Source organism: Eptatretus burgeri, chromosome 11 (assembly GCF_056783735.1).
Source record: "Eptatretus burgeri isolate ZD-2024b chromosome 11, Ebu_testis_v1, whole genome shotgun sequence".
NCBI classification, from domain to species: domain Eukaryota; kingdom Metazoa; phylum Chordata; class Myxini; order Myxiniformes; family Myxinidae; genus Eptatretus; species Eptatretus burgeri.
The window spans coordinates 65,472,777-65,486,767 of NC_140971.1; the positions used below are offsets into that span (position 1 = coordinate 65,472,777).

General features: G+C 46.9%; 1 protein-coding gene across 4 annotated transcripts in view; it reads right to left on the minus strand.

The window, feature by feature from the left end:
* The window catches only part of LOC147017254 (nuclear transcription factor Y subunit gamma-like), an 85,573-nt gene extending 73,342 nt beyond the window's left edge, over positions 1-12,231 (minus strand). For 2 of the 4 annotated variants that reach the window (XM_085846715.1, XM_085846714.1), the window contains exon 1: positions 11,996-12,231. In XM_085846715.1, the coding sequence (XP_085702841.1) occupies positions 11,996-12,208 (213 nt within the window). In that variant the 5' untranslated portion in view covers positions 12,209-12,231. Of the gene's footprint in view, positions 1-11,556; positions 11,911-11,995 lie in introns of those variants that run through there. The other 2 variants (XM_085846717.1, XM_085846716.1) reach the window with 2 other exon arrangements.
* Between the last annotated feature and the right edge of the window lie 1,760 nt (positions 12,232-13,991).

Consider the following 13,991-nt stretch of genomic DNA (forward strand, 5'->3'; position numbering starts at 1 on the left):
CTCAGCGATACTCACCGTTCGTAGACACGCTCCCAGCCCGTCAACAGGGCTCCTGCACCCTCCAAGCGGGTATCGAGCCTACTTTCCCACCAACAACAAAACGACCTCCATTTTGTTTATTTGACTAACCCACTAACTCACATTACACTGACCCTGGGGTCCCTTGGGCGGGAATCACTCCTCCCCCCAATCACTCATCGCACCATGCATTCCACAATCACTCCATACACACAGACCCGCTGGCCTCACTCACTCATCAAGTTTCCTTCCAATTCTCTCAACTCGCATTCCGCTGATCACTGCCATCCTGCTTGCTAATCCCCTAACTAACTCGTGCTCCCACGTCGTCCCGAAAACTACAGCACGTTCCATTTAACCTACGTAGCTGAGCTACGTCCCCTCTACACACTCAGTCTGTCCGTGTCTCCGAAATGTCATTTCCCATCCTAAATCTGAACTGAATCCCTCTACCTAATCCATTCCACAGGCCCCATGAGGACTTACCCCTGCCCCATGAAGCCGGTCTACCTAAGCCAACCCTTCCCCCTAACTAGTTGTGTCCTGTGCCCTGGACGGGGGGTCTTCCAACCCTGCCCAGGGAATCCTGTTCACCCGAAGCGAGGCTTGCTTGTTTGTTTGTTTGTTTTTTCTATTCGCGCAGCACCAACGCGGCAACTCGCAACCTGCGCTTTTTTACTCCCGTGACGTCATGGCAGCTGTTCGTGCTTCGCGTCCCTCTTTGGACTGTACCATCGGCATAGATTCAATCCCTCCTGCTGGATTCCAACCACACGTGCAGCCATGACTGGGTTCGTAAACCTTTATGGCACGGGACCTGGACGACAGAAGGGTCTTACCCGCGCCCTCGTGGCGCCACGGTGGGCAGGTCGCGACGTCGACTCCCCACGGCCTTGCGTAGCCACGCCTGACCTCGGGCCCCTGGCGTGGTCAGCGAGCTTTCTCCGGCGTTGCTGCTGGTGCTTCCATGACCCACGACCAACAAGGAAGGACTGAAGGGCAGAAGGGGCTTCAGGACCAGAGAGAGAGAGTGACGTCGACGACACAGACAGAGAGAGCTCATGGACCAGAGAGAGAACGGCGTCGACGACCCAGACAGAGAGTGAGAGCTTGACCCTGGCCACCAACAGAGAGAAGCACTCGACCCCGACAGAGAGAATGAGCCCCGCGCGCGGTCCACCTTATATAGCGCGGGCCTCCGCCCTTTGCTCCTCCCCGTTTTCGGCTCCACCTCCCTTCGAGAAGGTTCCTGAAAAGGGGTGTTCCCTCACCCCGACCGCCTCACGCCGTTCATCCACCAATCGGCGGCGAGCTGCCCTCCCCCTTTCCTTCACACCAAGCGCGGGGAAAAATAGGGGGTAAAATTATTCGCGTCCAAAAGGGAACTCTTTTGGTTCCCTTTTTCGTTCGACGGTTTTCAACGCGGCTTGTTGCTTGCGTGGAGGTTTGTTCAAAATAACAATAGAAAAAGAAAAACGGCCATCTCAAAGAGTCGCAGCCCAATGAATCACACGAATTCCCTTTAAACAACGGTGGGGAACTATCTGCACATAAACTTAGCGTCATAACTGATCTAAGGACCCTTTACAGTGTATTGCGAATTTCCACAGCCGTAACAGTAAATTCTTCACAAACTACACAAACACCCTCCACCATTTTGGATTATAGCCTTGAAATCTGTCAGGAAAGCATATCCAACTATCTATCAACAAAATAAATGAAGAATCACTCAGAGCGACAACTTGGCGAAACAGAACGGCACTTGGAAGAGCACACATCTCCGACAAGCTGAATGGTCTACATTTTGTATCCCACCGATTGGCCGGATCTGAACCAAAATCAAATCCGCTTCTTCCTCGTTACACACGCAACATGTCCACCAAGTTTCATCCGAATCCGTCCACAACTTTTTGAGATATCGTGCAATATCGTTTTTAGCCATTTCTCAATGGGGAAGAATCAGTTTAAAAATAAATAATTCTCATATTGAGATTTGGATTCGGATCTTCACCAAAATTGAATCAATTCTTCCCAGTGGCACTTCCAACCTGTACACCAAGTTTCGTGTGAATCCATCCATAACCTTTTGAGATATCGTGCTATATGTCGTTTTTGGCCCCATCTTTCAACGATGAAGAAACACTTGAAAAATTCTCAGATCCGGATCCTCACCAAAATTTAGCGTTGCTGTCCTTGGCCAATCACCTATACAGACAAAAAAAATTCAGAACGATTGCTTGAAAACTGTGGCCAAAAATCATGTGATAAACACAAACAAACGCTACAAACCAACATACTTGGTGAAATTTTTTTCGCCAAGTATTAAATGCAGACCTGGAACCATTCACACAGAGGTAAAACCCTTTCACAACCCAAGTCATTGTTAATACCACCATCCCACTGGTAAGTTCCCCTTCTGAATTTGAATTGCACCTTGCTATTGTATATTTCAGTCAGGGTTACTACTATCACCACCACCACTACCACTACTACTACTACTACTACTACTCCTACTACAGCCATGATTATTCAAAGCCCCTGCCCCATCCTCCCCCTTTTACAACAGAAGGCAATTGGGGCAAGAATTTGAAATTTGTTCAGGGAGCCGGCGATAGCTTGCCGACTCTTTGCAAATGACACTTTGGGATAATCAACATCCACCAGCTTATACGAGCAGGTGTTCTCACACATTAACGTCCATTCGATGGACGGCGCACACATTGATGAATCACCCTACCTGCAAAACACCAGGATGACAGCTTATAGATGGGTTGAGATACAAACCCAGGCTAAACAGCTCAGAGGTGAGTGTGTATACCCGTCAGCTATCCTGCCAGACAATAAAAGTCAACGACCAATGTAAAAAATAAAAAAATACCAATTCCCTTTTTATTTTTAAACTCACACACCTGAGCATTAATGGACCGAATGGAGAGAAATGAAAAAAGATGGGGGCAGGAAGGGGTGCTGCAAATGGCCACAATTATAAATCCACTTTTTTAAAAACCTCCTTCAATTTCCCCATTAATGATTTATCAGTCCTCAAATTCTACATCATCTATTACTCCAACGAGAAGCTGTCCATGTGAGGATACATCACTCTTCATTGTAAAAGTTCCTGCCATCTTAAATAGAAATTGTACGATTGGAAAGCGAATAAGCAATTGACTTGGAACAAAAATTAATGTCTGTTTAATTATAACAGGTGTCCAATATATTTTTTTAAGCCCATCTTTCAGGGATTGCAGAAGAAGAAGATGTGGAATGGGAGCTTCATGCAATGGTTGCAACCATTCCAACATCAACATTTATCATTCAACCACATCAGGAACCCTTTCGAAGAACATAAAAGGAGCACACAAAATTATTACCTCCACCACCGAAGGTGAAGGTTATGTTTTCACCACTTCCTGTCTGTTTGTGTACAAGATGTATCAAAAAGTTGTGGACGGATTTGGGTGAAACTTGGTGGACATGTTTGGGTGTGTGGCAAGGAAGAAGCAATTCGATTTTGGTGAAAATCTAAATCCGGATCAGACTCCTAGAATTATTTAAGTGATTCTCCACCATTGAGAGATGGGGCTCAAAAATGATATATAGCATGATATCTCAAAAATGTATTGGGCCAGATATGTTCTCATGGATCAGGCCTTACGGGGTGGAGGTATGCACTCTACCAAGTGCCCATCTAGTAAATGCAGTGCATACAGAAAGTCCACACCCACTTTCAAAAATTTCACCTTTTGTTCCCTTATAGCCTGGAATTAAATTGCATTAAATCAGACTTTTCCACCTTTATTTACACATAATAACCTACAACTTCCAAATGAAAAAAAAATTCGACAAATTTCAGAAATTTAATAAAAATACAAAACTAGAATACCTTGGCTGGATAAGTGTCCACCCCCTGAGTTAATACTTGGTGGAAGCACCTTTGACAGCAATTACAGCTGTGAGTCTGTTGGGATAGGTCTCTACCAACTTTGCACACCTTCGTTGGGCAATATTTTCCCATTTATCTGTACTGTGACGTTCACGGGACTTAAACAGTCCCGCCAACGTAGAACGAGCCGAAACGATGGAGGCGGTTTATTTATTTATAACCCAAACATGGCGGTTCTAATCGCTCTACCGCAAACGGGACGAGGAAGGTGGCACGAGTCGCTTTTCACTGAGTTGATGATGTTTATTTGTTTTTACTATTAACCAGAAATAACAAGACTCGGCAAGAAGAGGGATCCGGGGCGATTCGATGGGATGGTGTGGGATCGGGCATGGGGAAAAACACAGACAATTCCAATGAATATAGAGATCTCAAACCCTCTAAGGCGCCAAGCACGCACACACACACACACACACACACACACACACACACACACACACACACACACACACACACACACACACACACACACACACACACACACACACACACACACACACACACACACACACACACACACACACACACCGTAGCTATTTCTGGTGGTCAGGCTGGACCGTGGTGTGGACGCAACTGTCCCTGGATCGGCGTCGGACGAGCTGGCCTTGCTCTCGTCAGGGGGGCAGGAGAAACCGTGGTGCTGTCGACCTCCTGGTCTTGGCCCAAGTCCGCTCACAGCCGCCGGGGAACCAGTTCTGGCACCAAGTTGCGAGCAGGAGAGGGAGGCAGGTCCGCCCACCGTTCGTCCCAGTACTCCGAGTAAGCAGAACCCCAGAGCCAACCAAGGTGAGGCACGAGGCTCACCAAGGCTCCAAGACACGATGAAGAACACGATCGAACCAGCACAACAACAAGGACGCTCTCCGCGCAACAGCTTCCACACCAAAAAAACACGATCGTTTTTGTCCCGATCTTCTTCCTTTTCCTTTTCGACCCCGAACAGAACCTTTTTATCCTCCTGTCCTCGTCACTTCCAATCGAGCCGTTTATTGGCCCACCGCCGTTGCCTTCTGCCAATCGTGATCTCGGGGCGGAGCCATCTGCTGCACTGTCCTGTGACGTCACGGCCAGTCTCCAGAGAATACCAAAAGGGGTTTACGCAGACACACTTACCCTATCCCGTGTCCCTATCCAATTACGTGACAATTATCATTTCCCCCCTTGAAGAAATGAACATTTACTAGACAACTTATCACCACTGAATTGCTACTTATTACATCGAGATCCTGGTAAACTCGAACAGCATGGCATACCTAATTAAACATCCTAATTACCCTTTGAATGCATACCCCCCCTCAAACGTAACAGTACAAAACTGTTCAAGCTCAGTCAAGGTGTGAGGGGAGTGTTGATGGATAACAATCCTCAAATCATGCCACAGGTTTGCGAATGGATTTTGGTCAGGGCTATGAATGGACCACTCAAGGACAGTTATATTCTTGTTCCTAAGGCACTCCAGTGTACTTTTGTTTGTGTGCTTCAGGTCAGAATCCTGAAAGGTGAACTTCCATCCCAATTTCAGATTTCTTGCAGAGGGGCAGCAGGTTTTCCCCTCAGATTTTTCTGTGTTTTGCTCCATCCATCTTCCCTTCTATCCTGACAAGTACCACAGTCCTCATTGAGAAACATTCCCAAAACATGATGCTACCACAGCCATGCTTCACAGTAGGGATGGTGTTCTTTGGGTGATGTGCTGTGCTGTGTTGGGTTTGCTCCAAACATAACTCTTTGCATTTAGGCTAAAAAATTCCATCTTGGTTTCGTCAGACCACAAAAGTTTTTGCAACATGGCTTCAGAATCTTTGGAGTGGTTTTTTGCATAGCTCAAACAGGACTTAAGGTGGCCTTTTTTGTGTAATGACTTCCTTCTTGCCACACTACCGTACAGGCCAGACTTGTAGGGTGCTTGGGATATTGTCACAAGAACACAGCGACCAGTCTTTGCCATAAAGGCATGTACATTTTTCAAAGTTGCCATTGGCCTCTTGTTGGCCGCTCTGATCAATCTCCTCCTCGTTTGTCATTCAGTTTGGAGGGACAGCCTGATCTCGGCAGGGTCTTGGTGGTACCATACATCTTCCAGTTCTTAATGATAGTCTTGACTGTGCTCCAAAGGGATATTCAAGGCTTTTGAAATATTTTTATACCCATCCCCTGATCTGTGCCTTTCTACAACTTTATCCCAGAGGTCTTTTGAAAACTCCTTGGTGCTCATGGTTGAGTCTTTGCTGTGAAATGCACTACCCAGCAGAGGAAACCTACATGAACAGCTGATTTTATTCTGAAATTATCATAATCACTACAATTTAACAGGTGGAGGCCAATTAACTTTGCATGTGATTTTTAAGGTCACTGATTATACCTGAGCTAATTTACATTTGCTAAAAGGGGAGTGAATGCTTATCCAACCAAGATATTCTGGTTTTGCATTTTCAATTAATATTCTGAAATTTGTAGAATTTGTATTTAATTTGGACATTGTGGGTTATGATGCGAAAATAAAGGTGGGAAAATAAATAAATAAAATAAACAAATTAATTAATTAATTAATTAATTAATTTAAAAAACTGATTTCATGCAATTTCATTCCAGGCTAAAAGGTAACAAATGGTGAAAAATTTGAAAGGGGGTGTAGACTTTCTATTGGTGCTGTAGTATTATTTCTCGAGACAACTGAAAGATGAATAAAAGTACATGGAAGGAGCACACAAACAACCAGCTGCAACTACAATGGCACTCGATAGAGCGCATACCTCGACCAGGCTGAACAGTTTGCAGTTTGTGTCTCACTGATAGGTCTGATCTGTATTCGGACATTCACCTCTCTCAATTGTGAAGAATCGCTGAAAAAAATTATCACATCTGGATCTTGATCTTCACCAAAATCGAATCAATTTGTACTCGTCTCACTCAACGTATCAACCAAGTTTCGTCCAAATTAAACCATCCATAACTTTTTGAGGGATCGTGCTCACAGACAAACGGGGGAAAACATAACGTCCGTTATTCTTCAGTTGCGGAGGCAACTTTTTTATTTTATAAAAGATCCTTTTTACCTCTGCCACTGAAGGTGGATGGAGGTTACGTTTTCATCACTGTCTGTCTGTGCACAAGATATCTCAAAAGATTGTGGACAGATTTGGATGGAATTTGGTGCAGAGGTTGGGTGTGTGTGTGTGTGTAACAAGGACTATTGATTTGATTTTGGTGAAGATCCGGATCCGAGAATTTATTATTTGTGTAAGTGATTCTTCACCACTGAGAGATGGGTCCAAAAGTGATATTTCAAAAAGTTGTGGATGAGCCATGACAAAAACAACTTGGTGGATGAGCTGGGTAAGTGACAATAACAAGCCAATTAGATTTTGCTTTTAGTCTGGATGCAGATCAGATACAAAATGTAAACTGTTCAGCCTGGTGGAGGTATGTGCGCTACCGAGTAGTTTCACTTCATTTCACATCCTCATCTAGATTCACAAACAGATATGCAATTTGTTTGTTAACTACAACATGACGTTTTGATCAAACTCGCCAGTGAAATGCCGTGTACGCACACGCAGTGGTTATTAAAAATTTTTAATGATCACTTGAAATGATGAAACAAAAATCAGGAAAAGATAAATGTCAGTTAAGGTGATGCGCACAGTTATTGTATTTGTAGTTAAAGGAAATCCTGCGGTACTGTAATAAAACAACGGCATGAGATGCTAACGACACGTGAGCGTACGTACTCTTCTAACGTTGAGCCTTTCTGAGGGTGAGCAGACGAAAAATATTTAATCCAGGAGCAACACAGATTAATCACGTGTACAATTTAAACCAAAAATAAAATAAAAAGTTTCATTGGGGTTCAAACATGAACTGGACCCAGCGATTAAAACATAGTGTTTACCAAACATCTGCAGCAACAACTGGTGATTGACACCGATAATCACCTGGACCCATATCTTAATAAAAACTTTACACCAAACGTCATTAAATCAGATAAACGAAGGAAGAAAACGATGGTTAAAAATACTACACGTCATTCAAAAAACAAATAAGGTCATAGAAACTCCATGTCATTCAAACCCTGACAAACCAGACCTCACACCAACACCAACCACGAACCTCATCTTCCAGCTGTGGCATTGGGTCTCTCTTCCATGTCTCTTATGCTCACCTCTTCACTGTAAACCAACTCTCTCAAAAGGAAAACCTCGTATCCCATCCTAATCATTGTCAGTCACTCACCTCCCTCATCTCTCTCTCCTAAGGCCTACGTCACATTTGCCACGGCGGCCATGGGGTCTTCAAAATCTACGGCCACTAGCAATTATACGGCGGCCGCAGTATTTCCAAGGTCAGACAATGTAGCAGTCACACATGTTTTTATTTTTCGGGTAGCCGCACGGCGTATTTATAAATTGTGGAGACCGAAAACGTGGGGGTGCCGTACGGTCTTTGATTTGATGTCGCACGGTGACCTTAGGGCGTTCCTGCGGTGGCCATAGAATTTTCAAGGCAGACACAAGGTGCCCGCAAGGCGACAGCAGGGGGGCCCTAAGGCGAACGTGCGGCCAGACGGATGGTAACGAGTGGGTTCTTTTTTATTTTTTTTTACCAGTTTTTTTGTTTGGGCTTGTCGAATTGCTACGGCGAACGTAGAAATGAAAAAAGTTATAACTCTGCATTACAATTCCACGGCGACCTTACGACCTGTAAAATATAGCCAAACGGCATAGGGCCCCCCTGAGGCCACCGCAGAAATTCTGCGGCCGCCGCACGTTTCTGTCAATTCAGAGGGCGTATGGCCACCGTATAGCAAATGTTACTTAGGCCTTAAATCTTAGAAATTGTGGAGACCGAAAACGTGGGGTTGCCGTACGGTCTTTGATTTGATGTCGCACGGTGACCTTAAGGAAGCACTGCGGCGGCCATAGAATTTTCAAGGCAGATGCAAGGTAGCCTCAAGGTGCCTGCAAGGGGACCACAGGGGGCCCTAAGGCGAACGTGCGGCCAAACAGACGGTAATGAGTGGGTTAATTTTTATCTTGCCAAAACGAAGTTTTTGCAAGATATGTTAGTCAGCTTGTATGTTTTTTTTAATTTTTGTTTGTAATTACATATCAATCACTGTGCAGAACACAGTTATCATTTTAAATTTTTGTAACTTCGCATATCAGAGTCCTATAGAGGTCCCTTTCAGCGCATAAAATTTTCAAGGTCAAGGTCAAATGTCAAAGTCACTTTGTCGCAAATCAGGGGAGTCGACGAAACCCTTATTTTTTGAGTAATTTTGATTGGATCGTCTTCAAACTTCATGGGAATATAGTTCATGGTCTGGCGCTCAGCTGATTAATTTTTGGTGGCGATCGGCCTTGACCTTCATGGTTAGCGCTGGAGGTCGAAAGTTTTTGACCCCAAGGTCAAATTTTGAAATCTTCGGTACCATATCGTGTAATACCTCATATTGAACACCTCGATGAGTGCTTTCTAGATATGTCAAGCTTGAGACATTATGACGTTATTTGGTGACATCATGAGGCAAACACATATTTTTCATGGTTACTCTGAAGAACGATTCTCATCGGAATCTCTCATAGGCAGATATTCCTCAAGGAGTCGCTCCTGGTGGATAGCAGCTCTGTTCACCTCAGTGTGACCTTAAAGAAGTCACACGTGGTCACCTTTTGGCAAGATACGGGTCACCCTGCGGGTGACATTGGTTTTTTTTATTTTGTTTGTTTTTTTACCAGTTTTTTTGTTTGGGATTGTCGAATTGCTACGGCGAACGTAAAAATGAAAAAAGTTATAACTCCGCGTTATAATTCCACGGCGACCTTACGGCCTGTAAAAGATAGCCAAATGGCGTAGGGCCACCCTGAGGCCACCGCACATTTCTGTCAATTCAGAGGGCGTACGGCCGCCGTCGAGCAAATGTGACTTAGGCCTTAATAGTCACACTCACCTCCTCTGTCTCTCTCCTTCAAAGACACAGTCGCAGTCACATTCATCAGCTCTTCCTCTGACTCTCTCTCCTTCACAGTCAGTCACCTCCACCATCTCCCTTTCAGTCACAGTCACCCCCACCTCTCCCGTCTCTCTTTCATGGTCACAGTCACCCCCACCTCCCCCGTCTCTCTTTCATGGTCACAGTCACACCCACCTCCCCCTCCCTTTCAGGCAGTCACACCCACCTCCCCCTCCCTTTCAGGCAGTCACACCCACCTCCCCCTCTCTTTCAGGCAGTCACACCCACCTCCCCCTCTCTTTCACAGTCACACCCACCTCCCCCTCTCTTTCACAGTCACACCCACCTCCCCCTCTCTTTCACAGTCACACCCACCTCCCCCTCTCTTTCACAGTCACACCCACCTCCCCCTCTCTTTCACAGTCACACCCACCTCCCTCCTCTTTTTCACAGTCACCCCCAACTCCCCAGCTTTTCTTTCACAGTCACACCCACCTCCCCGCCTCCCTTTCACCGGCACACCCTCCTCCCCCCGCTCCTCTTCACCGTCACACCCCCCTCCCCCGCCTCCCTTTCACAGTCACACCCACCTCCCCCGCCTCTCTTTCACAGTCACGCCCACATCCCCGATCTCTCTTTCACGGTCACAGTCACACCCACCTCCCCCGTCTCTCTTTCATGGTCACAGTCACACCCACCTCCCCCCTCTCTTTCACGGTCACAGTCGCACCCACCACCCCCACCTCTCTTTCACAGTCACAGTCTCATCCACCTCCCTTTCAGTCACACCCACCTCCCCCGCCTCTCTTTCAGTCACACCCACCTCCCCCGTCTCTTTCACGGTCACAGTCGCACCTGTGGTGTATTGGCAGCACCCACCACCCCCACCTCTCTTTCACAGTCACAGTCTCATCCAGCTCCTTTTCAGTCACATCCACCTCTCGTCCCTCCCTTTCACAGTCACGCCCACATCCCGCATCTCTCTGTCATGGTCACAGTCACACCCACCACCCCCACCTCTCTTTCACAGTCAGTCTCATCCACCTCCCTTTCAGTCACATCCACCTCCCCCGCCTCTCTTTCATAGTCACACCCACCTCCCCTGTTTCTCTTTCACAGTGAATCTCCCCTCTCTCCTCCCCTTCATAGTCACAAGCTCACCTCTCTCCCTTTCACATTCCATTCCTTCCCCTCTTTCTGATAAAACACACCGATCCTCCCTCTCCCACGTAAACACCCCCACCCCACCCAAACTCGTTAACGAAGCCAAACTTCTGGATTATCAAAATCCTCACTCACCATTGCAAATCCAACCAAAAGTAACTTTTCTAATCCCTTAACCGATAAAGATTGAGACATTAAAAAGTGCCATCTTTGTTATTTTACTTCGACCAACTGTTTCCCTCAAAGGCTCCGACGACACCATCTTCCCCCATCCACCTTCATCCGTACTCGAACCCACTACCACATGTGCGTGTGTGCCCTTTCCCCTCTAAAACTTGACTTCTCCTCCAACGATACAATACACTACTCACCGTTTCCTCGACAAATCGTAACATGACATCCCGTGTAACAGAAGAGTTAGTAAAATCAATTAGACATTCTCATGTTACCCCATTCAGTTAACACGTGAAGCGCTCACCTCAACGACCATCTCTCAGGTCAATCGGTGATCCCGTTTAACAGAAAAAAAAAAAAAAACTAACACAAAAACCATCGCGATTCTTCATCTCGTGTCAGGAGGAGGTCGGGACTGAGTCCCGGCCTTGTCAAAGCACGAGGCCTTTACCTCACCGAACAGGCCGCTTCATCGTCCGTCTCTCTCCCCTCAATCTAACTTTCACCAAACTCCGCTCCCTCGTACGGGCCATCGCACTACACGACGCGGCTCATGGAGAACACAGAGCGATGTGGGGGAGGCCCCGAGGAGGCCTATCATAGGACCACGGCCGGCAAACCCGCCACGCAGCCAATAACGCGCGGCCATTTGCAGGGCCAATCCCGCGCCTCGCGCCACGGAGCAGCCAATGGGGGGACGGCCCGCGGGGGGACGCGCGCGCGCACACACGCTGCCCTTTTACCCGGGTCCGGGCGCTCCGTGTCTGCGGCGCGGGCTTCGCCTCGCGGCAAACAGCGCAGCCGAGGCTCCTCTCCTCCCTTGTTTTCCTCTCCTTCAGTCCGGGCACACCGTAAACTCTCTTCCAACGGGCATTCGTTCCTTGCCGAATCACGGCCAAGATGGCGGGCCTCAGAAGCGTTCTGATTGGTTGAGAGAAACGACGGTTGCCTCGCATCGGCCTCTTCTTCCTTTTTTATATTTTGTAATTTTCGCCTTTACGTTCCGCGGACGTTCAACGGCTTTTTCACCTTTTCCGACAATAAAACCTCGTCTGTAATTCGTAATTTGTAATTTATTCACGAAATTATTTTTGAAGCGAAGTTGTGCAGGAACAAGTTGCCATAATTCAAACTTTTCTTCAATGCCCGTGTTATTAAAGTCGCCTCCCGGCCGCCCACCCTTCTGTACGTAATCGTCGGCCATGGCGGTGTAATGGTCGAGCGTAGTTGTGGAAACTTCACGGCCTTGTCTCTTTACCAGAGTTTGTCACGTCAGGATGCTCCATCAAATTCACGTTAAACTACTCTACTTTGGCTCTTGAATAACTCTTCTCAAAAACTTACCAAATGGCTTAAGCACTAAAGCAAGCACTCCATTCGAAATCGCTGATAAGGAACGGCTTGCTTGGCAAGCGCTATCGAGCTGCTTGGTAACTGAACGCACCGCTGGTTTTTCACCACGTTTTTGCACCATACCCATTACAATGGTTTACCAATTGCCTTATTGGCGCTGTTTGTTCTTAGTCTATCCTTTTAAATGATGAGCTTCAAGCAAATAAGCAGCACGCACCATTTTTCGGTTATTTCTCCGCTGGCCGGCTGTCCGTCCGTACGTAATACGTGTACGTACGTTCATCCTTTAACCCGTGACTGAAACATCTCACCAACTACTCAAGCGAAATGGAGTATGGACTATATTTGGTTCGATGCATCAGGACAGTAAATGTCAAATGATTGTGTTATGCTCCCAATTCTGAGCTGTTCAGGGAGCTGAGGCGTAAAGCTGTACGTGCACGAAGTGTGGACAAGGAGGCCTATGTGTGAGGAATCTGTGAGGGGTTAGAGCATTACCTGTGGTCAAGTGTTTCTGGTCCTGCTTACAAGGGAAGTCGTGCATTACATTCTTGCAAACCTAACCCTCGGTGCACTGCAGTTAGAGCAAAGGGTGGTGGGCTCTTGACAGAGGAGTCCGAAGTGAAGGCCCACTGGGCCGGTTACTTTGAGCGGCTGTACCAGGCTGATGCACCAGCTGTCGAGTTGGATGTCAGGGGTGTTACCATCCCTATTGCTGACCCTCCAATCAACTGTGGTCCACCTTCGCTTGTGGAAACACAGGCTGTGATGAACTGGTTGAAATCGGGTAAAGCTCCTGGAATGTGTGGCATCCATGCTGAACTTCTCAAGGCTGGTGGAAATGCTGTGCTTGTGCCGTTGCATGCAGTTCTGTGCTGCACTGGAACACAGGCATCATCCCAACTGACTGGAAGAGGGGCCTTGTTGTTCCTATCTGGAAAGGGAAGGGTGATTGTCAAGACTGCATCAACGACCGAGGGGTGACGCTGCTCTCGGAGCCGGGCAAAGTCTTTGCTCGGATAATTCTTGATCGGGTTTACCACCGTCTGCTTGAGAACCAGCATCCAGAGCAGTCAGACTTTACACCAAAGAAGTCAATGATTGAACCTATCCTTGCTCTTCGGGTCCTCACTGAACGCAGACAAGAGTTTTGGCAAGGGCTGCTTGCAGCCAATGTTGAACTCCATAAAGCATTTGATTCAGTGAACCAGGATGCCCTTTGGAGGATTCTTGGTCTTCATGGGGTGCCACCAAAGCTGATCAACCGGATGTCTGAACTATACTCTGGTACTGAGAGTGCTGTGAGATGTGGTGATACCATCCCTGATATATTTCTTGTTACTGGAGTTCGTCAGGGGTGTGTATTGGCCCCCACACTTTACAGCA